At 51.7% G+C, this 22,845-nt stretch overlaps 11 protein-coding genes across 11 annotated transcripts; 5 read left to right on the top strand and 6 right to left on the bottom strand.

Annotated features, from left to right (window-relative positions):
- Positions 1-578: 578 nt before the first annotated feature.
- AA0111_g4595 (hypothetical protein) lies at positions 579-2,668 on the bottom strand (the record flags this gene model as incomplete). The annotated part of the gene is made up of 5 exons (XM_028650615.1): positions 579-834; positions 882-1,218; positions 1,269-1,572; positions 1,629-1,999; positions 2,062-2,668. The coding sequence occupies 5 exons, from the start codon at positions 2,666-2,668 to the stop codon at positions 579-581; spliced, it is 1,875 nt and encodes a 624-aa protein (XP_028508199.1).
- A 569-nt stretch (positions 2,669-3,237) lies between these two features.
- On the top strand, positions 3,238-4,790 carry AA0111_g4594 (hypothetical protein; the record flags this gene model as incomplete). The annotated part of the gene is made up of 3 exons (XM_028650614.1): positions 3,238-3,268; positions 3,319-3,766; positions 3,818-4,790. 3 exons carry the CDS (start codon positions 3,238-3,240, stop codon positions 4,788-4,790), a joined length of 1,452 nt encoding a protein of 483 aa, XP_028507977.1.
- A 42-nt stretch (positions 4,791-4,832) lies between these two features.
- AA0111_g4593 (hypothetical protein) lies at positions 4,833-6,008 on the bottom strand (the record flags this gene model as incomplete). The annotated part of the gene is made up of 2 exons (XM_028650613.1): positions 4,833-5,707; positions 5,756-6,008. The coding sequence occupies 2 exons, from the start codon at positions 6,006-6,008 to the stop codon at positions 4,833-4,835; spliced, it is 1,128 nt and encodes a 375-aa protein (XP_028507983.1).
- Positions 6,009-6,311: 303 nt separating this feature from the next.
- On the top strand, positions 6,312-9,006 carry AA0111_g4592 (hypothetical protein; the record flags this gene model as incomplete). Its single annotated transcript, XM_028650612.1, has 4 exons — positions 6,312-6,556; positions 6,607-6,700; positions 6,749-8,143; positions 8,197-9,006. The coding sequence occupies 4 exons, from the start codon at positions 6,312-6,314 to the stop codon at positions 9,004-9,006; spliced, it is 2,544 nt and encodes an 847-aa protein (XP_028507982.1).
- A 357-nt stretch (positions 9,007-9,363) lies between these two features.
- On the bottom strand, positions 9,364-10,646 carry AA0111_g4591 (hypothetical protein; the record flags this gene model as incomplete). Its single annotated transcript, XM_028650611.1, has 2 exons — positions 9,364-10,424; positions 10,481-10,646. The coding sequence occupies 2 exons, from the start codon at positions 10,644-10,646 to the stop codon at positions 9,364-9,366; spliced, it is 1,227 nt and encodes a 408-aa protein (XP_028507981.1).
- A 280-nt stretch (positions 10,647-10,926) lies between these two features.
- On the bottom strand, positions 10,927-12,015 carry AA0111_g4590 (hypothetical protein; the record flags this gene model as incomplete). The annotated part of the gene is made up of 6 exons (XM_028650610.1): positions 10,927-11,097; positions 11,152-11,292; positions 11,374-11,544; positions 11,596-11,682; positions 11,736-11,877; positions 11,966-12,015. The coding sequence occupies 6 exons, from the start codon at positions 12,013-12,015 to the stop codon at positions 10,927-10,929; spliced, it is 762 nt and encodes a 253-aa protein (XP_028507980.1).
- Positions 12,016-12,450: 435 nt separating this feature from the next.
- Positions 12,451-15,938, bottom strand: AA0111_g4589 (Mediator of RNA polymerase II transcription subunit 5; the record flags this gene model as incomplete). The annotated part of the gene is made up of 6 exons (XM_028650608.1): positions 12,451-13,616; positions 13,670-14,032; positions 14,079-14,250; positions 14,302-14,811; positions 14,967-15,232; positions 15,326-15,938. 6 exons carry the CDS (start codon positions 15,936-15,938, stop codon positions 12,451-12,453), a joined length of 3,090 nt encoding a protein of 1,029 aa, XP_028508210.1.
- A 570-nt stretch (positions 15,939-16,508) lies between these two features.
- AA0111_g4588 (hypothetical protein) lies at positions 16,509-17,261 on the bottom strand (the record flags this gene model as incomplete). The annotated part of the gene is made up of 1 exon (XM_028650607.1): positions 16,509-17,261. The coding sequence occupies one exon, from the start codon at positions 17,259-17,261 to the stop codon at positions 16,509-16,511; it is 753 nt and encodes a 250-aa protein (XP_028508211.1).
- A 957-nt stretch (positions 17,262-18,218) lies between these two features.
- AA0111_g4587 (hypothetical protein) lies at positions 18,219-18,443 on the top strand (the record flags this gene model as incomplete). Its single annotated transcript, XM_028650606.1, has 1 exon — positions 18,219-18,443. One exon carries the CDS (start codon positions 18,219-18,221, stop codon positions 18,441-18,443), a length of 225 nt encoding a protein of 74 aa, XP_028508166.1.
- Positions 18,444-18,809: 366 nt separating this feature from the next.
- AA0111_g4586 (hypothetical protein) lies at positions 18,810-20,156 on the top strand (the record flags this gene model as incomplete). The annotated part of the gene is made up of 7 exons (XM_028650605.1): positions 18,810-18,848; positions 18,899-18,991; positions 19,044-19,057; positions 19,117-19,444; positions 19,630-19,703; positions 19,756-20,045; positions 20,131-20,156. 7 exons carry the CDS (start codon positions 18,810-18,812, stop codon positions 20,154-20,156), a joined length of 864 nt encoding a protein of 287 aa, XP_028508167.1.
- Positions 20,157-21,098: 942 nt separating this feature from the next.
- AA0111_g4585 (NADP-specific glutamate dehydrogenase) lies at positions 21,099-22,817 on the top strand (the record flags this gene model as incomplete). The annotated part of the gene is made up of 4 exons (XM_028650604.1): positions 21,099-21,132; positions 21,233-21,508; positions 21,564-21,674; positions 21,892-22,817. 4 exons carry the CDS (start codon positions 21,099-21,101, stop codon positions 22,815-22,817), a joined length of 1,347 nt encoding a protein of 448 aa, XP_028508168.1.
- Between the last annotated feature and the right edge of the window lie 28 nt (positions 22,818-22,845).

Here is a 22,845-nt window from a genome sequence, read left to right as displayed (position 1 = left end):
TTCAACCCACTATGGTGTTGTTGTGAATTCTCCTTGCTTCGTTCTCATCGTAGTGGGTGTTCTGCTACGTTTAGTGATGGAACCTCCGGTAACATCTTGAAGTGAGGAGTAGCTACCCCACCTAACTTCCACACTGCGTAACTCTATCTTGACTATGATTCGGATGCGACGCAACGCGACGCGACAAGCATTGGAAACAAATTAGTATATATTTGACAATTTTGTTCAGCACTTCATCAAACAATCCTCTGTGGCGCAATTGGCTAGCGCGTCTGACTGTTACATCAGTGGCTATCAGGAGGTTGGAAGTTCGAGCCTTCCCGGAGGAGGATTATCTTTTTGCTCATCAAGTATACATCAATTGTGTCCATGTTACTGTGGTGACACGCTCGCCCGTGTGTCTTGTAGAGGGATGTTTTTTTTTTGCACGTTCCATTGGCTGTAAGCGTGGTCGCGTTTATGTGCAGTTTTCTTGGTGAAGAGATCCTACAACTCAAAGGACATACATAGATTGTTACACATTATTCCTTCAGAAGGACTTGTGTGTTTGCCACCCATTCACTCGTATGATGTGAACCTTAGATTCTGGTCTTTTGCACACTTTCAAATCTTACCCTACCGTCTTCAATTTTCAGCACATTAACGGGGACCTTGACGCGCAATGGCTCCTCGCCTGGCAGATTCATAGGAGCCGAGAAACCTGCTACGTGCGAAACCATGCTGTCACATGTTGGACACCTCCATTGTCTGTGCGCTGAAGCAGAATCTTCATTGCTGTTCTGCTCAATCCTCTTGATGCAGACGTTGCACAGTTGGTGGTCACAGGGACGGATACTGACTGTATTAGCAAGAAGAGGCACAACTGAAGAAGTATTACTTACATGCAATCACATAGTCGAAGTTCGCATACCACGCACATCTTCGGCTTTTTTGGATCAAACTCGGGCTCTGTACTGATGCCGATGTGTTGATCCATTTGGCTGACACTCTTTACATTATCGAAATCGCCTTTGTCAAGACGCGCGTCTGTCTTCTCCTCGACAACGAAGAATTGCCCACCAGCCCCTGTATAACCTTTAACGTCGGTCGCCGGAGGTTTTGGAACAACGTGCGTGACCTTCTCACAGCTTACTGGGTCGAGAATATGCACGTGGAGGATACGCGCTGCGGCATGGTTCCATATCGTGGCCGGGTTGTCGTCCTTGTATATATCTTGGACTAATTTACAGATTAGCAGACAAGTAATGTACTGCAGAGGATTGCCATACTAAGCTTTCCACCAGCAGCGAGACCCATAGCTCTGACATCCTTGGACTCGATGATATTGAGACGATCAAGGTTTACCTCGAGGTTTTCTTCATTTGGCATGACATCAGAGTCACCTCGAGGCGTTGCCTCCATGTAATCTTCTGCTATGGCATCACCCCCATCTGTTACTAGGCTGTGATTACTTCGATCTGATCGTCTCACTTCACCATACACTGCACCCTCGATTTCTTCTTCATCGTTTGCCTCATACCCGGTTTCTTCTCCATCGCTCGCCTCATCCTCGAAGTCGTATTCATAAGATGCCTCAAACACGAAACTTAGCACACACATTCCATCGGATTTGTGGAGGTCTGGCTTACTGTGAATCTAACGGTCGTTCCTGGAACGGATAGATGTTTAATTCTGAATGGCTCTCGAAAAGAAGATTCGACCGGATATGATCTCAGAATGTCACCAATCTCGCAGCCAAGCTGCTCGGGTGTACTGCCCTCGTCAAAATCGTCTGAGAATACCACCGGTCTGAGACTATCGGCTTGTCCACGCGTGCTATCCGATTCAGCGTCGATGATACCCTCGAACAAAAGCCCCTCTTCGTTGAAACTAACGTACTGCTGCTTGGCGTACGACCAGAAACGTTGTTTTGGAAGGACTTCTGGTGTAACCTCCAGCTGCAGTCCTCCAAATTTCTCTTTTGCTGTCTTTTGTCCTTCTATGGTGTAGCCAGAGCCAACTACGTTAAGTTAGCAGATCCAGATCCATCTGGGCGCTTAAAAAAGCTGTTGAAGCACATACGTGGCATAGCGACGAACTGACGAACGATACCAGGAGCTATACAGATACCGTCCAACCATTGTTGGTCAGGAAGGACAATATAATCCTGTTCTCCTTCATCTAACTGCTTGTCACATGTCTCCTCCATGGTGAGACCAGAAACCACATTGACGTGACCGATAAATACGCGCACCACACACATATGTGATTTTGCATGGAAATTGAGCCACATGGCTTCTCTCTGCCACATTGGAAAGAACACACCACTGCTGTTCCTGATCTTCGCCGGCAAGCGGTCCGCATATGCCTCTACACTGAAGATATCGTAAGTTCCTAATGAGCCTGGCAATTGGTGGATCTTGTTGTCATCTGGCATCCTCGGTGTCCGCTCAAAAGACACGTGAAAGCCAACATTGTCTTCAACAGAAGGTTGTGAAGATGCCACAGAGTTGATATTGAATTCAATTGGTTGGCCGTAATGAGTATTGGCATGTAGAATGAGCGGTTCTGTGATCCTGATGGTGTTCTTGGTAGACACTTGGTCGGCCGCAACAACAACCACTTCTTCATGATTTGTTATGACCGTATGGCTATGCTGTTCGAAGAAGTCTTGATTGTCTGTGTGCATTGCGAGGGGCTTTCGAAAACCGAAGTCTGCTCAATATCAGCATGATCCTTAAACTCCAGGAACGTATATCAACCTTCAATATGTTTCCAAAGCTGAGAGATCGGCTCGTCTTCGCTCATAGTCATCGTGACCGTCACCAGGTTGGACTGTCCATCTACCGTTACCGTTGCTTCGCAGCCTACCTGTTCGAGGGGTTGAGGCGTCTTGCTGCCACCGAACCGGCGAATCTTTTGGCGGATTAAAGTTCTCAGGCTGACGTGGTCGACATTCTGAGGCACCTGAAGGCCTTCGATAGCGATTCTACATGAGCCTAAAGGGACGGCTGGAGGCATTTTAGAGCCCATTGTAAATTGAAAGTCTACGTCGTGAGTAGAGAGTAGAAGGAATTCACTGAAGTGCAGAAAGACTTTGGTTTGCTGGTCAGGCTGAGATTTGGTTCAGCTTGGGAGGCTGCTTATATACTTCGTCAGGCGGGGTTATCTTGGCCACATGTCTGCGCCCACTTTCGTTGCATGCGGCCTGGTCGGGCATTACATCCTCCACTCATATCGTAGCGAAGGAGAGAAAAGATGTCGTTTGGATTCTCGATAGGAGACATAAGTAGGTGCATAGATCTTGGTTCATGAGGAGAGCGCACTAAACTTATCTAGTCCTTGTCAGCCAATTAGCGTACGGCCTTTACGCAAGCGTCAGCTCTGGACGGAAGGCAGCATCGCGGGACTTGAGAGAGCTTGAGGAAGTACTGTTTAGTCTGAAGTGCGCTTTAGACCACCTTGGAGAAGTTTCCAACGATGTGCTCGCACGGCCAGGTTTCCGATATGGCGGATCAGGGTTCAAAGAGAAGCTCGATGTGATGATCAACTCATGTGCTTCCACACTGCAAGAGCTAGATGAAGTGACAAAGAAATATCGTGACGTCGAGAGCCAGGCAATCAAGGGGAAGTCGAGGTTGCGCACGATGGAAGACATGAAGAAGAGTATCCGGGTCAACTGGCAGAGGGTAAGATGGGACCACGAGAAGCAATCGTTGCAACAGTATCGGGAGAAGCTGAAGTCACACACCGATGCAATCAATCTGATGCTGACCTCAGTAATCTGGTAAGCTTCATGACGCGATTCTCAGGTAACTACAGATTGACCATCTAGCAGGGCAAACACCGCGTTCACAAATTCAAGCATTCAGAAGAACCATGAGACAACACAGTCTTTGCTAGGAAACTTGTTGCGTAACCCGACCGTAGATACTGAGTTTCGAACCATGGTGCAAGAGATGCATGCTGTTCTCGTCAAATCGGGACCAGAGGCGGAGGTTCTCCAGGTGGATATGATACAAGATGCGGCATTTCCTCGTCAGCAGCTTGATGTTGCTGCATATTCATTAAGTAGCCCAACTTCTGGCCCTTTCGTACAAAATGGAGAAAGGTTGCCTCGAGCGAGCCTGTATACGTTGTCGGATTTGCCATACGTAACGTCCGAAGCAAAAGCACATCTTGGACCCGGCCCAGGAGAACGATCGATGCAAGGAGTTGTTCGTGTTTCATCTTCGAAAAACTTGCCTGTTGCGGAGAAAGAACTTCGTCAAAATGGTTCAGCAAGCCACGGAAACCTATCAGTGGCTACTTCTAAGCTCAACGACCAACGTCGTGCTTTCGGAGCAAAAGAATACAAAGCCTTCGTACAGCGACACCCACAGCCAAAGAGATTTCCTAAGCCGTCACTATTAACACCCGCCATTCTGAAACCTGTCACTCCCACTGGTCAGGAGCTCCAAGCTTGCATACCCTACATCTTTCGCTCGACGGCGGAAGGTAAGCAGCAGACGCAGGAGCTGAGAAACGAGATCAATCGCTGGACTGAGGGATTTTCTCGCTTCATCAATCACAAAGCGCCTCCGAGAGAGAAGGACGAATGTTTCCTGATGCTGTTGGGAGCGCTGAATGAGGCAGTGGAAAATAGTTCTAGAGGGACGCGACAGCTATTCTACGAGACTTCGGACTCTTCAGGCTTTGCAACGGCCTTGGACCAGGTACAAACCATATCGAAGAGCGTGAGGGTGATGAAAGAGATTGAGGAGTTCGAGGATGCTAAAGAAGAATGGGAGAAGCAGAAGCGAGTTGGTTGACTGTACAGTTTGACAGTTCAGTATTTGGGCGAGACAGCGCTGTTAGATAACCCTGTGTAAAGGACGCATCAAAGGCATATCTCCCACGCTTGGATTTTTTTGGGGACCGAACAGTTGTAGCAACTTCGCATTCCCTTGTCCCTTCTTGCCTCCTTCTAATGTGCTACTGAGCACATTTCCCATTTTACCACACGCTCCTCTAAACCAGAGAAAGCCCTCCAAATCTGAATCCACAAAGAGTCCAGGTTTCATTGTGACATACTCATCATCGTCTGGTAGCATTGGATCAAGCACGTCGTGTAGTATCAGCCGCTCACCCGTGGGTAGCAGACACCACAGGTCGCCAAGTGCGTTCCATTTGGCAATGACGTCTGCCGCGGTATGTTTTTCGAAATCAACATAGCGATCTTGCTTGGTGATCTTTGGTGCGTGGTCAATTGGACCGTTGGAGTGTGCGTACCATCCGACGGGCTCGTGCGGAGGCACAAATTTGCGTTTCTTCAAGACATCTACCAGCATTTCTGCCCCGGCAGTGGCAAGCTGTTGCTCTATAACCCGAGCCATACCAGGAGTATCACGAGAAAGGCTAATCTCGTGGCCAGGCATGGGGGTTTGGGCAAGGATAGTACCCTGGTCGAAATGCCTTGGATGTAGTGTTTGCACAGAGACACCGGTGTACTGCCGCCTCTTCAGTATGGCATGTTCGATGGGCGCTGGGCCACGCAGATCGGGCAGCAGAGAAGGATGGACGTTCAGGCCGCCGTATTGCGCATAGTTGAGGATCCTCGGCGGGACAAGGAGGCCGAAGGACACGGCGATGACGACATCTATGGGGTTGGGTGGCGTCCAGCCTGTGAAGGTGTCGATCACATGAGTAGGTAGATTGAGCTCTTCGGTAGCTACCTGCTTGATAGGAACTGAATCTTGTCAATTGATGCTGTGTGGCAGTCAAAAGACGTTCGTACCCTCTCTTAGTTTTTTCAGTCCTCGTCCGGTAGGCTTCGCTGGTCGATGGACTACATCGATGCTCTCTATAAGTTTCGGCACATGCCGCTTCGCGTCTGCTACGGCGCGCAGTGATGCGATGCTGAAATTGTCAGAACCGCAGAACAATATCCGCAATGGCTCCGACGTCCGAGCGGGAACTGCTGTAGAGCTATAGCGACAGTGTGGAGTCTGGACCAGGGAGTAGACGCGACCTCGTAGCCTGCAGAACATGGTCGGAGTGAGGAAGTTCGGCGACAAATGCCGCTCCGCAGGATCTGGACGTTGCGATCGAGATCTCGTGGGGCATCTTCACCACGACAATTGGGTGCATCCTTGCCGCCTGGCGCCGCATCGCGATGCATCGCAATCTTTGACCATGGAATACAAATAGTCCACAACGACCGCTTGTTGTTGAGGTTGGCACGGTGGCTGGTTGTCTTCTCCTCCGCGTCTCTTCCGCACGTGTGACGCCATTCATCCCTCACCCAAAACCACTCGAAGCGCTCGCGACCAGGCACTTCGAAGAATGCTGGAATGTCGTCCACGGCGGGCTCCAAGGTCATTCCGGCGCAACTCTCTTTCCTAGCCATATACAATCCTTCCCTCGGAACGTCAGATGAGACATTCGACCAGCAGATTGTCTTCTATTACTCCAAGGCCGCCAAGACACGCTCCAAACTGAGAGATGGCGATACTGAGAGGGAAGAGGAGTTGCGCGAGCAGGAGAATGAGAAGCTCCGTCAGGTCGGGCTAGCTCAGGGCATGGTAGGCTTTGCGAAGTAGGTTGCGTGGCAAGCACTTTCCGTACATCAAAGCTGATCAAGCATAGGAGCTTCTCTGATGGCGAGGCAGTTGATTCCGTAGAAACGCAGAAGACGCGTATTGTTCTGCGTGAATTGGAAGACGGATGGTGGATATTGGCAGTATGCACATTCTACATGCTTAGTAGACTACAACTGACACCACGGTAGTCGATTGACCTCACACAACTACCCGCTACTGGCGGCCTCACACGAACCGATTCGAGCACCGACACCACCGAGCCCGTCATCGAGTACTCGTCACGCGAAGTCAGCCCGCCTGCACTGCTGATCCAACAACTCGCCCGCGCCCAGTCCATCTTCCTGCTTCATCATGGCTCGACAATGGAGGCCATGTTCGCCAAGCACGGCCGTAGCAAGTTCTGCAGCATACTAGACAGATATTGGTCGCGGTTTGCGAGCAATTGGGACGTGCTACTACATGGAAGCCCTGCGGTGGACATATACGGTGGCATGAAACTGGCAGCAGGCGGAGAGTTGGGCATGGGTGTTGGAGAAGAGGAGTGGGGTAGCAGTGAGCGGGATGTGCTAGAGGACTTTGCACGCAGAACATCAGGTCTCGTGGATGTCATGGTATCCCGCTTCGGCGAAGCATCGCCGTTGCAACAAGCCAAAACCTCTACGGACCCAAAAACACTCGAAGTCTCCGAGTTGGAACCCTGGATAGGGGTCGGGAGAAATGCCCATGCCGCTGATGGTGTTGTCTTTTCAGGTCTGGGAGCGGTAAGCCGAAAGTCGCTGCGGGACTTGTCTCACTGGGTAGAGACTATCTACGCTCACGGCGAGTATGCTTACGGCATACGAGACAACCCGACTTCTGATCGCAGAAAACGGCGGAGGAGAAATCTGAAGCCCGAGTCCGAGCCCGAACCGTCGCCTCCAATGCAGGACGAAAGGCCGCGTCCTCCAGTATCGAACGATGGCTCAGACCTGCCACCTGGTATCCCTCCACCGATTGTCAGAGCGGTTGAGAACTCCCTTGATAAGGCAGCAGCCGCCGTCGATAACAACAAATCTCAGGCCACTTCAACTGCGCCCGAGTCGCAGACAATGCTATCGTCTCTGGGTGACACCGAGACATGGATGAAGTATATGACCCTTGGCTATGGGACGGCGTGGGGCGGAAGCGGAAACAAGAGCGTAGAGACCTCGGGTTCTGCTGCTCCAGCGCCAGCTCCGGTACCACAACCGGTATGCGAACGAACACCTTCCCCCGCAGCGATGCGCTACGTCGATCCTACACCCGATGTAGACCCAGCAGAAGAGAAGATAAAGCAACAGATACGCCTAGAGAACGATGGGTACTTTCTCGTAGGGCTCAAGGGGGATCTGCAAGACTTGGAAGTCGACGACGAGAACGGAGAGGGTGATTGGAACAACCGAATACCACTGCGGACTATACATGTGGAGGTTGACAGGCGAGCTGCCTCACTGCAAACAGGAGACGGTGACTCGGACGAGACTCCGCAGTACGAGAAGGATATGAGAGTGCAACCGACGACGACAGGAAGTAATCTAGCCCGGTTAAGACCTGTCGTTTACGTGGTGAGTTTGAACAGTATCGAAGATATCCAAAACCCGACTAACATTCAATCCAGCACCGTCCATTCGTCTACACCTTCCTTTTCGAACACCGCACGCATTCTCTAGGCGTCGCATCATTCTACCGCGACATCCACAATTTCTTCTCACCCCTCCACCGCTCCCTAGACAAAAGCACCTCCCCTGCAAACGTCGCCGCGCGTCTCCACGCAGTCTCCAACCACTATACAACAGAAGCCTCCACCGGCGGTTCAGGCCCTAACTCAGGCCCTAACACCCAGGCCATTTACGATGTCGTCTTCGACCCCCGCACACACACAATCCATTCCAGTCTGCCCAACATTCCCGACCCAGGAACCTTACTAGCTGAAGGCCTGGGCAGCAGCAGTACCAGCTCCCTCGGCTGGAGCAGAGTCGAAGCCCTCAACGTCCACTCCCAGATCCTAGCCACGGTAGCAGGTACGCGCCGCGATTTGTCTGAGATAGAACGTACGTGCAAGACTTCGCGCGGATGGTGGGTCGTCTGGATGCGTCTCCCGCCTTCTCAAGTCAGCTCCGAAGATGCAGCTGCCCAACAAGACTCGCAGAACAACTCCAACGAGGAGTCTGGCTCCGCGCAGTTCAACACAAATGAACTCCGCGAAGCGTTTTTAGTCCGCCGCGCGAGGGATAGTCAGCCAGGAAGTACGAAGAGCTCGAGTCGCTTTGCAAGTGGTATGTGGAGTGGGCTTGGTATGGGTGGTGGCGGAGGTCAGAATCAGAGGATGGGGGGAGCGGCAGCGGGTTGGGGACCCAAGGGGTTGGCAGAGGGGATTGGTATTGATGCCAGGAGGTATGTTGAGGAGTTGTTGAGTTTGAATAGATAGAGTTGGTGGTCAGTCAGGAATGAGAATGCTTCGACAGACAGGAGTGAGATTCAGTTCATCCCTAGTACCAGCTCACCCCGTCACCCCGTTGTTTGTTTGAGCATGTCAAAGGTGGTGATGGAAAGGGGAGGAGTACGCCAGTGCTCATGGCGTCCCCATGATCATAACCACTTTCACTTACGTATCCGAGAAACCATTTGACCTGGTGCGACTCAATCAGGTTTGTCCATCAGCATTACTGTAAATTCGCTATACTGGGGTATATCTGTACACTTTTTAATGCTCAAGGAACCACGGCCCATCTTTCCAGTCATGGCGGCATTATCGTGAATCGTCGTAAACGTGAATTCAGAAATTTCAATCCACTTCAACATGCTCGGTGTCATCCAATGCCCTAACCACTTCCTCCATTTCCTTCGGACTTGTAATACCCCAGACACCGCCTCCTTTGACAGAGCCCTTCATGCCCACTTCTTTACCCACAAGGTTTCTGCCCACTTTCCCCGGACCAATACCCACATAACGCATAATCTTCTCTTGTTCGTGAAGATACTTTACACTCTTCCACCACTGTACCGTCTCAACACAGCTACGTGCTAGAAGATCCTTCAGCTGCTCTTTGTCCTGGAAGGGCTTGCCAGATACATTCGATATGCAAGGCATGATACCTGGCCATGTAACGATGTCACGTCCATCTTCAGTTTCTTTGTGGAGTATGCGTTTCATGGTTTCTTGAGCGGGCTTCATGAGAAGGCTGTGGAAGGGCGCGTCGGATTTTAAGCGTACGTGACGTGGATCGTGGCCGCCAAATTGACGTAGATTCGTGAGCAAGGTGTTGATGCGGGTGATGCTGCCACTAAGGACGATTTGGTTCTTCGAGTTGAGATTTGCGATTGAGACTTGTTGGACGGCCGGTAGATGGTCGTGGGAGTCTGCTTTAGAGCCCAGGGCAAGGAACTCATGGATACCGTTGATGAGTGCTTGCATGTGCTCTTCGGACTCGCAGACTAGGGCGACCATGCCGAACTCGCCGCCTTCCTCTGCAACTGCTTCCTGACTGCATTTACTCATGACTTCGGCTCGTCTCCGTACCATCTTTAGTGCGTCCCGGAATGTGAGATAACCGCCTGCTACTAGTGCCGCAAACTCGCCCAGTGAATGTCCCAGTGTGATGTCTACACGCTCACTAGTCTGGAAGCCGAAGTCCTTCTCCAATATCCGCAGTATAAGGATCGAGGTTGCCATGATGGCCGGCTGCGCATTCTCGGTGCGTGTGAGTTCGGCATTGGTACCAGACTCTATCGTCTTGGTGAGGGGAAGTTTGAGGGTTTCGTCGATTTCCTCGAGGATGGGTTTCGCGGTGTTGGGGAAAGCTTCCAGCCATGGTGTGCACATTCCCACTCGCTGTACGCCCTGACCTGTTGCTGCTTAGCATGCTGAAATAGTGAGGTTTGCAGGAGCTGGGAAGAAGTACCAGGGAAGAAGATGGCAGTCTTGGGTCTCTTAGCTGGCGCGTCTCGTACGCTGCTCATCCAGCGCCGTCGCGCAGGCTGACAATTGTCGCTCCGCTCGCCGCATCGCATGCACCGTCGCGTTAAACGCGGGGCTGCTCTAGAAGCGGTACTGAGAGAAGTAGACATGGTAGGTTTCTGACTATGACTTTCGGGGAGTCATGGTGTTGATCTCTGGAAGTTCTGCGGAGATGCGGAGGTTCGGGACGCGGGGAATTGACGTGAGGTGCCCTGCAGCTCGGTTTAGCGTCGTGGGGTGACAGCATCCCCACGGCCGAGGTCTCTTCCTTTTCCGCGACAAATCGGCGCCGAGGCAGTTGACAAACTTGTGAGTGTTCACCATGATTCTTTCCATTGCTAAGTTGATGATGATCCTGGGACATGGCCACAATGTCTGTTCTACCGCACTCTATGCGCCCTGGATGTTCAGTCCGCCATCAACCTGAATGCGCATACCAGTCATACTAGTGTTCTTTGCCAGCATCACGAACGCAGCTGCACAATCATCCAGGAATGTCTCATGCTTCAGTGCTGCAAGGTTCTTCAACTGTTCGATCTTTTCTTGGGAGTATTTGAGGCCCTAAGATAGTGTTAGCATCCAATACAAGGTGCTAGGAGAGGTTCTTCGTCGTACCCATTCAGTCAGTAGTAAGCCCGGGAGGACCGTATTGACACGGATCTTGGGTCCAACAGTGACTGCCAGACATTTAACCAGCTGAAGTTGTGCTGCTTTGGTAACCGAGTATGGCATGCTTGATCCGCCTTGGCTGACACCCTGTACTTCACGATTAGCATGTAGCTACTACTAGACCTTTGGCCTGAACGCAATCAAGAGAGGATCAGAGGGGCAGCGTACCGCAATGCTACCAGTAGTAATCATAAGTCCACCATCCGGATTGGCATCGAACGTAGCCCTCGCTTCAGAGAGTATCGCCTTGGGTACTTTGACATTTGCATTCCAGCACTTATCCCACTCTTCTTCGCTCATGGAGTCGAGGTCTTTCCATTCAGCGAAACGCGTCCAGCCCTGCATTGGCGTTAGCAGCATTCTCTCTCTTCGGTATCTGTTTATACATACTGCGTTAGCGAGCACAATATCCAGCCCACCCAACTGCTCGATTGTCTCTCTAACCGCTCGCTTTGCTTCCGCCGTCGATGTCATATCCTATCGGACACTTTAGCTTACATTCACTACAAACAAGAATACGATGAGCGTACTGCTTTGATTACAATAGCTTTGACGCCATGTGCCTCACATGCCTTTTGCACTTTTTGTGCCGGCTCGATACGGTTGAAGTAATTGATAGCGACGTTCGCGCCTTCACTGGCAAACGTCGTACTGAGGAGTTCGCCGAGACCACTGGAGATATTGTCAGTGACGAACTTCCGACGTGACACAGAGATGGCAGAATTGATTGAAGGCTTTCTAGGAGTTGCCCTGTACGTACGCTGATCCACCTGTAATAAGCACGTTTCTGCCTTTGAGATCGTACGGCATCTTTGCTACTTGGTGTGGTAGTGGGGTAGATATAGAATACTGTCAACGGGTTCTCGTCGAGAATAAGACACACGGGATTGTAAAGAGTTTATGAGAAAACTGTAATTTGTGAATCAGTATGAGACGTCATTAAAGTTGTTTACACTGTGTACTGACGGACTCCGTTGGGGTAGAGGTGGGGCAAGAGCTTCCGGAGCTATGCAGGTACACCCCGCTCCATCCATCTTACTTCATGCTGCTTCCGAATTAGTGTTTGTTACCTCGGTACATTTGGCACAATAATCACACCGAATCCGTTTTTACTTCCGGTGGTAACATAATCTATTCAAACAACAACTCCAAAGATGCGGTACTGGTAGTCTCTAGACTCGATGCCCAAACAGTCAAGTCCGATCCAAGCGCTTATCCAAGCAACCCCCCTTCATACAACATCTGCTACATGTTATCGAAATCCAACCCCCAGTCATCGTCACCTCCACCTCCACCCATATCCATGTTCATGTCCATATCCATATCCATGCCCATACTACCCATGTCGCCCAGATTCAGATCGGGTAGATTACCCAGATCTGTGCTCATGTCACCCGCTCCCGCATCGCCATTACCCATACCGATGCTTGACAGATCCAGGCCTTCAGGACCCGTAAGTTCATCCATGCTGCGCTGCAGCGCTTTGTTGTCCATGTTGGAGATGTCATCAACAACTGTTGCAGCGGCCGCATCATCGATAGCTCGGTTGAGATCGTCAGATATGGTTTGCGATTGCATATCTGCGATATTGACACTTGGGATGTTGATAGGCGGTGCTTGGAGTCCAGCTTCACCGAGGGAGGCAAAGTGTGCTTCTACACGGCGGTGCAGGCGTACTATTGTCTCCGCCGTTAGGGGATCTGTCGCAACCAGATTTGCAGCGCTCTCGAATTCTTGCTTGAGCATTTCGCGGAGATTCATGTGATTTCGCTGTTGGGGCGGCGCTGGTATCGAGCTTCCTACCCAGTCAACTGTGATGGGACTATCCTCGACAGTGGGAGCACAGATGATGGACACGCCGATGTCTAGTGCAGCCGCACCGTTGCCAGCATCTGTCTGTGCCTTTACTTCATCTACAACTGCGCGCAGTGTTCTCGTCGCACCCAGCATCTTGAGCGATGCATAGATCTGGCGGTGTGTGTAGCCAGGTGGATTTGGCTGTAACGACGAGGTCGAAGCCCACTGTGACAGTTGCTGTATGGTGTGCCGTATGGATGAGTTGAGAGTGCTGTTCGGCGCATTCGTCCACTGATCTACCTCTTTTAAGCTAGCGTACACAGAACGTTCGTAGTATGCGTGAACTTTGATCGCCTGGATAAAAGGCTCGAGTGTCGTTCGGTTCGGCTCACGTCGCTGTAGCGTGCGGAAGCACTTTTCCAGGCGACTAGAAACCATAGCTATTATAGTCGAATGCATAGCTTGTGCGTCGCCAGAGGAGGGAGTCGTTAGTATGACTTCGTTGAATATACGGATCATTGCATCGAGATCGTTGTGCGTTTGAAGGAGCGCGTATGAGGCCATCCAGGTAAGACCTTCTATTAAGGATGGCAACAAGAATGTCTCTCCGAGATCTGGGACGGGTCAGTAATGCTAGGTTTAACGAAAGGTATCAGGATGAGCTTACATTCTAAACCACCTTTGACCGACTCAAATGACAGAACTCCAGTCGAGCATGCCACGACTGTCTGCCTGAATAATGTGGGAACTATGAGGTAGAAATCTTGAGGACGACAAGATGCAAAGACCTCGTTGCTAAGCCCTTCCTTATCGGCGTCGTAGAGTCCTTTTAGCCAGTTACCAAGATGCTTGCCTTGCTCTTCACTCAGTTGGTCGGGCAGCATGCTATGATGACCACGTTTCAAAAGTTTGGCGATGAACGTATCATGACCGATACCGATGTCGTGGTACGTAAGATCATAGCGGTGTATGAATGCCATGACGAGGACCAGTATCGCACCGAATTCGTCGTATACTGGTTGGTATTCGCCTACATGTGTCAGCGGAATACAACACTAGTATTGTTGAGAACTCACCTTGATCGCTGTCATAGTGCCAGTCGTCAAGAAATTGGCATAGAGGTCGCAGAATGCTCGCTGGTGAGGTGAATTGGAGCATTACGTCCATTGCCTGCGGTTTCTTGAAGAGTAACGAGGATAGTTGCTTCAAGTACATAGTCGTTTGAGTTTCACAGAGGTGTGCTATAAACTGTATTCATGTCAGCAAGTCTCTTTTGGAAGTCATGCAATCAAATCGTACATCTGTAACAGCAGCGACTATGGCACCCGCATTTCCGTCCAGGCTCTCAAGTTCGTCGATGAATGTGCTGACTTTGTCAAAGTTTGACTTGCACTGGTTTAGCAATTCTTTCCTCTCGTATCTCTTCGAAGGTGGGCCCTGCATGGGGGCTTCACCAAGCAACCGCTCTACGGTACCCGTTGGGATGAGAGCATGAAGCGCACAGGCGTTGAGGAAGTCTTGCCTGACATCGGAGAGGGAGTTGTTATTGCTTCCCATGATATCATCGAACCCTTGCGAGAATGATGGAAATGCATGGGGGTCCACATGACTGAGTGCTTGAGTGATGCACATCTCGACTGTCATGGGGAATATCGATCCGGTCAGCTGTGCCAGGAGTAATGGCACCTTATTGATTAGGAAAGATTTCAGGTAGAACATGGTTTGTGACGGTTCACTGCGATACATGGCGTTGGCAAGAACATCAAAAGCAGCGGTGATCAAGTCTGTGGCCATGTTCTGCGCTTCCAACTATGACGAGTCAGCATTTCTCCCGGAATGAGAGACCACCACCTTACCTTGTATCGTGAGTGAAGATGATTGATAATAATGAAGTCATCGGTTAGAGGACGCGCGACAAGCTTGAACTTTTAGCAATAGACTAGCTCAACATCTGTATGACTTACCAATGCATTCAAGAAGATGTAGAGACCGGCTCGCGTGTTCACTTGTGGGAGCTCCATTACAGCATCGAGCTGGAGGGCAGCGACTTCAAGACCTGCGTTCCCACTCTCCTCACCGTTGACGTTAGGAAGCTTCTCGTAGAAATCATGCCGTTTCTGTGAGAGTTCCAATCTTTCAGCTAGTTGTAACGATTGATGCGATCCGCCCGAGTTGTTGGAGAGAAACGGGATGAACGAAGAGAACGATTGAATGAAACTCTTGCGTATATCTGAGTTATGTGAGTGGTGCAGTCACCAAGGATTGAAAGAGTCGTTTTGAGCTTTGCATAGGAAGATTTTACGAAAGTAAGAGATCCGCTTACCTTTGCCTTTGGGGTTATTCAGTATCCGCAGGATTTTTGAGTTTTCTACTACGCCAATCACAAGCATTGCAAGGCCTTCCCGAACATTAATAGAGTGCTGCTGGGGCTGCTGAATACCAGCCATGGCCTGGATCATGCTATCGCTCGTATGCGAGGTCACCATTGCCTGCATCCATCTTGTCAAGACAATAAGTGTGCGCAGGCCTTCAGTATTGTTGATAGGCCGCTCTTCTGCGGCAAAAGCCTTGTGTAAGCGATGAAAGACAATTTCCTCGAGTTCTGGTGGATTGTCCCATTGCGCCTCCTTGGTTGGTTTCTCGTCGCCTGTCTTGACTGGAAGGCGGTCCTTGGAGTACAGGAACGTCAGCGTCAGGACGTCAGAGGCATCGACCTTCTTCAAAGCCAATAGCTGCTCAAGAAAGACAATAGAACGTGGATCGATGTTGTTGGAACCTGCGACGCGTGGTCGAAGCACCAGTGCAGCAAGCTTCCGGCCGGGCAGTGGAGACTTCGCGTGGAGCTGCGCGACGGCTGCAGCGAACAAATCAGGTTGGATACGCCGCTCGAGGCACTTATCCAAAAATACCGACCATTCCTTAATCATGGACTCCATGGTACATGTGCTTTAAGAATACGCCCCGAAGGTTGGGTCGGTTGTTGAAAAGAAAAAGAATATGAGGTGTGTTCTGGCGAGGAACAAATGCAATCGTAGGTAGCTGAGGCTGGCCGAAGCTTCTTGGCAGGCACGATCCACGGATGCGGGCCGCACAGAACTTTGGAACCTTGGAACTTTTTCCACGTGTATCGCCAGCAGAAGAAAATCACTCGTCGGGCCTTTAGTACTATCAGCCACGAATAAGAAATTGTATTCGAGTTGAATGCGCAAGGAGATGAATGTGGAAGGGACACAGATCGTCAGGACTAACATAGTAACATAACATTGATGGTATCGAAAACAGTTTACATTACAATGAAAAACGTTTTGCTCATGTTGTGAAACATGTACAACCACTGCGTACTGGTGGCGCATAGTGCTGATCGCTGAACACTGACCGCTCACCCTAGCTCTCGCAAATCCAAAAAAACCTACGCACGTCTTGGTGCGACGTGGATTACGACCATGATGCTTGACGACCATCGAGCACTGTCGTGCACTAAACAACGCCATACTCCAAGCCAAACTTCAAGATGGACGGCGACGAGCATCCTGTGGCTGGTCGTCCGCATCCGGTGCGCGTGGGCCCACCATCCAGTCCTCCATGGCTAGCCACTGACTCCACGTCTTCTCGGCCCCCTCAATCTCGGCCAGCTGAACCTCCTGCAGTGGCTTCAGGAAGGGCACCGACTCGTGCGGCGACATGTCGTACTGGCATTTGACCTTGGCCCAACCCACACTCTTGGCTGCAAAGAGGTAGTTGCGACGCTCACACTCGTGCATTGGGCCGACTCCCTTCCTCCAGTCCTCGCCGAAAAAGCCGTGCATGATTCCTGGACTGTCCATTCCTGTGATGACGAGACGTCGAATGAAGGGCACAAGGGACACCCATGCCGGGGCCGGCTGGCCTCGCGAATTGGTGACAGGACCCTGGCGGGGCCAAGGCATGTTGTAAGCAGCAGCGCCCGACGAGTGCGGCAGCGGCCCTGATGCGTTCATGAGGGGATTTTGTGTCCATTGGAATGGCAGGCGGATGTTGATGAGGGCACAAACGGCCTGTACGCCGTTATCGTGTTGAGCATGGTCGAGGAAGTAGCGCTGGCAGCTCTGATACGCCGGGTGCCAGTCGAAGATGTCGAAGTGTGGCTCGGAAGATGCGTTTGGGACAGATGGCGAGCCTCCTGAAGAGGTGCTACCGCGCGCAAAAGTTCCACCACGCCCTGTCTGAAAGGTTGGGTATCCCGCGGGAAAGTTGGTGGTGAATCCGGGTAAATTCGCCATGATGGAGGGCAGTAGGGGCTACTGCAGGAACGGCAAAAGTCAGCACTGCTGGTTGGCTGGTTGGAGAAGAACACCAGTTTGTGTGCTCGCAGCTCGCAACTTACCGAGCTGGGTGCAACCAATGTCAAATAAACGTGCCGGTGCAAAATGTCGGGTTTAGCTAAGGAAGCCCAAGGAAGCCAGGGTCTCAGGTTTCTGACAGGTTGTGACGAGAAGTAGGATCAATGACGAAACGACCCAGTGGGCGGCTAGTTTAAGGCTGCTGCAATATGTTTGTTGCTTGGGCTTATGGCAGCATGTATAGCGGGCGCGATAAGATGCTTTATACATGCAAGAGGTTGAGTATACAGATGATGAGGCTTTGAACTTGCTTATATGGTGTGGCTTCGGTCGACGCCGCCCTGCTAACCTTGCGAGGAATTATTGAAGCCTCCGTGAGATGGACTCGATTTGAGAATAATCCCGGTGGTGATCAAGTCGAGCCACGCGGGCTCCTCTAACCCTTCACAAGTAGATTCAGGCTGCCGAGCCAATTAGCGGCGGCATAAAGCCTGGTGGGGACGGAGATGGTGGCTTCGCAGTTCGCGGGTTGGCGGATGGTCGACGGCCCCAAAGTCGGTCTATTCAAAAACTGTGTAAACCAAGTGTCGTTAAGACTGCGCTGCCTGTGCTGTCGTTGGTTGCTTGCGCGCGCTTCAGCCGAACGCTGCCCCCCTTTTTAACGTTCCTTGTAGATTTTGCTGCGCAATGATGGTCCTTTTGCGACCCCAGACAGTTGGCATACATCGACGGAGACGCCGAGATCCAGGCGCGTCGAGCCAGATTCGCTTCTGAGCCTCTCTGAGTGCGTTGGATCCTTTTTGTCATCATTCAAGTTGGCTAGAATGACTAGAATGACAGGCGCCTTCAAACACCCTGGCTATAGATCTCGTCAATCGTGGTAGGGGATCCACAGCCATGGGATGTAAAACGGATGTTCGTGTGTCCGAGAGCCACAATAATAGGGCGCCCACTAATGCGCTGCCTGTCCCTTCCAGTATCACGGCAGCGCATCAGGCTGAAGAAGAACCGTTCCTCGCCGATCATTCAAGCCCTCAAGCCCTCGGTGAGGCTGCCATACGAGTTAACGAGACACTGTACGACCGGGCACTGGGCACTCGGGTCTATCGCGGCGAGAGCTAGTCGCATGGTGCAAAGGTTAGAGGAACGCGCCCCAATCGGCAAGCACCGTCCTCACGACACAGTTGGCGGGCGCTATAGGTTGCTCACACACACACACATATCGCCTTTTTGCTTTTGCATGTGTAACGCCATCTTTACTGCAGGTGCAGTTGACCGGGGACGCTGCACAGCCATAGCCGCTGCATCTGAGATCTCAAAGTCGTGATCGTGACGCGCCCACAATAAAGTGAAGACCCCGGTCGCAAGCGAGCCATGATGTAACCATTTCGCCGAGGATATCCATTTACTCTGCCGCTATCGTGGCTTGCCTCTTGCAGCATCGCAGATCTACTTTGGTTTATGCACAACATAGCCCCAGCAGTGAACATGGCACAATCCTCCTTCTCATTGGCGTCGCGGACTAAGGTGCGTTGACGATCGTTGTACAACTGGCCACCCGTGTCTAACTTTGGCAGCTTCCTAATGGCTTATCAATGCCAACGATTCATCTCGGCGTCTATTTGACGTCCGGGAAAGAGACTTATCAAGCCGTCCGATGGGCGTTGGAGGTATGTTTCGGCTGTTCCTGATTATCAGTAAACGCCATGCTCACAATTGCAGGCTGGCTACCGAGCGTGAGTAGCATCACGGGGCACAACCTTTGTACCGCAGCTGATAGATGACGTATACCCAGAGTCGACTCAGCTCAGATGTACCATAACGAGAAAGAGACCGGAAAAGCCATCTCGGACTTTCTCTCAAGTGATGCAAACACAGACTCTCTCAAACGCGAAGACATCCACTTTACTTCCAAGTTGGCATCCAACTCCGCATACGAGACGGCTCGCAAAGCTATCAAGAGATCAGTCAAGGAAGCAGGTCTTGGCTACATCGACCTGTTCCTGCTACATTCTCCATATGGAGGCAAGCAAGCGCGCCTTGATAGCTGGCGAGCGGTGGAGGACGCAATTCACGACGGCGAAGTCAAGACTGGAGGCGTCTCCAATTATGGAGTCAAACATGTAAGTAGACCCTGGTTCCCGTCTTTTTGCTTTAGTTGTCTCGGGTAGCCCCGTATCCTACCTTTAGTGCGAACGTATACCCGGGATGGGAAAGTCGTTGTAACCCCCTTATTGGATCTGTAGTCTAGCTATGGCCATCACAAGACTTCCAACGTCGCCGAAGTCAATCACTAATAACAGTCTAGCTGCAAGAATTATTGGACTCGAATCCTACGATACCTCCAGCGGTTAATCAGATCGAGGTTCACCCGTTCAACACGTGAGCTCCCTGTGTGAACTATGTGTATGACTATACTGATTCTGGACACTAGACGGAAGGATATTACTTCCTTTTGCCAACAGCATAACATTGTTGTAGAGGCATACGCGCCCCTCGTCCGAGCCTTGCGGATGAAGCACCCCAAAATTGTATCCCTGTCCAAGAAATACAATTGCACTCCGGGCCAACTGTTGGTCCGCTGGAGCCTGCAGCACGGCTATGTGCCGCTGCCTAAGAGTGTGAAGAAGGAGCGAATCATCGAGAACTCGGAGGTTGGAGGCTTCGAAATCGAGGATGGCGATATGGAGACGATGGACGGATTGGACGAGTATCTCGTGACCGGTAAGTTCCTTGAACTGTCTGGTCTACACAGTCACATGAACACCCTCATCCCGCTGCCTTTACTGACAAACAAATTTTTCTCCAGATTGGGATCCTACCGATTGCGATTGAGTGTGGAGGCGGAGAATTCGCGCGTGGGGGTGCCAGCTTATGAAAGGTGGGAGCATCGCCCTCTTCACGGTTAAAAAAACCAATGTGATATTCTATGCGTATATTCGATGCATGACTATGCAAACCTCAATATGCTACTACTTGGGAGCCTTTAGCCGTCATCTTGCAGCTCAACGACTGCAACAGATGCATCTGCTTGATGCCGGAGGGCGCGTCGACAGTTAACGAGGCTGTGCAATGTCGCATCAAGGACATCTCCGTATTGTGTAGGAGTATGAGGTTGTTAAACTGACGTGGCATGTACGAAGCAGTAATGTTGCGGCATCTCCGCTGCAACAAGTCAAAAGATGCATACCCGCGGAGGCCGCCGCATCGCCAAGACAATCTTGTCTGGCCAAAGCGCCTGCCCACATCCCGGCTTCTCCCACTCTCTCTGCCTTTTGCCTTTACCCTGACAAGACACTAGCGAATGTTCAACGTAACAAGCTCGCCCGCCGACGTCGGCTTCACGTCGCCTCCCATGGTTTGACCCTCGACAATTACACGGCCGCCACGAGCCTGAGGTGGCCGGAGCCCCCGCTACTTCACGTGCAAACACCCCGCGATACTTGTCCTCGCCCGCCCATTGGCCAGATCCTTATCAGTAGAAAAAGTGCACACCATGGTTTGCATCAACATGGCGCGCAGTAGATCCCATTGACCACTGAGAAGGGTCCATGACCCCAATCTTCCGGCCTCTGTGACGTACTCAAATCGAGTGCGACTTTCTCCCGTACCGTCACCGCGAGCCCAGGCGAACTATCTAGCTTCCGTCAACTGTAATTATATATACCAGACTGTCTCTCCTGTGCCTTCTCTCCATCAACCTTTGACTCTCCAACTGTGTCGGATTCTGTCACTCTACTTCTTCCACCAGTCACCAATACAATCCATCAAATCACAATGTCTGAGCCTGAGTTTGAGCAAGCCAGGAAGGGTACGTTTCCACCTCATGCGTCATGTCGCTGCAGAATCATGGAGTTACTACTTTGACTCTATGCTCTCTACCATTTGCGACTCCATCTAACATTCCATAGAGCTCGTCTCCACCCTCGAGGCCTCCTCCCTCTTCTCCAAGAACCCCGAATACAAGAAGGCTCTTGAGGTCGTCTCCGTCCCCGAGCGCATCATCCAGTTCCGCGTTGTCTGGGAGAACGACAAGGGCGAGTGCCAGGTCCAGAAGGGATACCGCGTGCAATTCAACTCCGCTCTCGGTCCCTACAAGGGCGGTCTCCGCTTCCACCCTACCGTCAACCTATCCATCCTCAAGTTCTTGGGTTTTGAGCAGATCTTCAAGAATGCTCTCACCGGCCGTACGTCATACCCGAGCCGATCGCATAAGAACATCAAGCTAACAAACACAAACAGTCAACATGGGCGGTGGCAAGGGAGGATGCGACTTCGACCCCAAGGGCAAGTCCGACAACGAGATCCGCAAGTTCTGCGTTGCTTTCATGAGGGAGCTCAACAAGCACATCGGTAGGTCTTGACCCTAGCGCGTACCTGCGCGTCACTTCCAGCCTCAGTGGGGCATGCACCCTTCAACGGGTTCGCATACTCTTCCGACAGCAGACCAACGAGATCCGGCGCATTCATGTTGCCCTATCTTTCCGTCCGTCTGGCACTGCCCCGTCGGCGACGTTCGCGCTCCTTTCGTGCTTCTCCACTAGGAACATTTCACTTACGTAAACTACAGGTGCCGACACAGACGTACCTGCGGGCGACATCGGCGTTGGTGGTCGCGAGATCGGTTACCTCTTTGGCGCATACCGAGCGGAGCGCAACCGCTGGGAGGGTGTCCTCACTGGCAAGGGCGGCTCATGGGGAGGTTCCCTGATCCGTCCCGAGGCCACCGGTTACGGTCTCGTATACTACGTTGAGCACATGATCAACTACGCGTCTGGAGGAAAGGAGTCCTTCAAGGGCAAGCGCGTCGCCCTCTCTGGTTCCGGAAACGTCGCTCAGTACGCTGCTCTCAAGCTCATCGAGCTTGGCGCAACCGTCATCTCCCTCAGTGACAGCAAGGGTGCTTTGATCGCCGAAGACGACAAGGGCTTCACTCCCGAAGTCATCAACCAGATCGCCGCCCTCAAGCTGGAGCGCAAGGCTCTTACTGCCCTGGAGAACCACAACTTCAAGTACATTGAGGGTGCCCGCCCATGGAAGGAGGTCAAGAAGGTTGACGTTGCTCTTCCTTCGGCGACCCAGAACGAAGTCTCCGAGGACGAGGCCAAGGCTCTTATTGAGTCTGGCGCCAAGTTCATCGCTGAGGGTTCCAACATGGGTTGCACACAGGAGGCCATTGATGTCTTTGAGGCTCACCGTCGCGAGAAGAAGGGTGAGGCCATCTGGTACGCACCCGGAAAGGCCGCCAACGCTGGTGGTGTCGCCGTCTCTGGTCTCGAGATGGCCCAGAACTCTCAGCGTCTGTCATGGACTGCCGAGGAGGTTGACGAGAAGCTCAAGGGCATCATGAAGGACTGCTTCGAGAACTGCCTGGGTACCGCCAAGGAGTACTTCACTCCTGCCGAGGGCGAGTTCCCATCCCTCGTTGGTGGTGCTAATGTCGCCGGTTTCCGCAAGGTCGCTGCTGCCATGCACGACCAGGGTGACTGGTGGTGAACGGGTCGCTACTAAGCGGGCTGCCTTT

The sequence above is a fragment of the Alternaria arborescens genome, assembly GCF_004154835.1.
Source record: "Alternaria arborescens strain FERA 675 chromosome Unknown contig_8, whole genome shotgun sequence".
Lineage (NCBI taxonomy): Eukaryota > Fungi > Ascomycota > Dothideomycetes > Pleosporales > Pleosporaceae > Alternaria > Alternaria arborescens.
The sequence above is the reverse complement of the archived record's forward strand: the minus strand, read 5'-3'. Positions and strand labels throughout refer to the sequence as shown.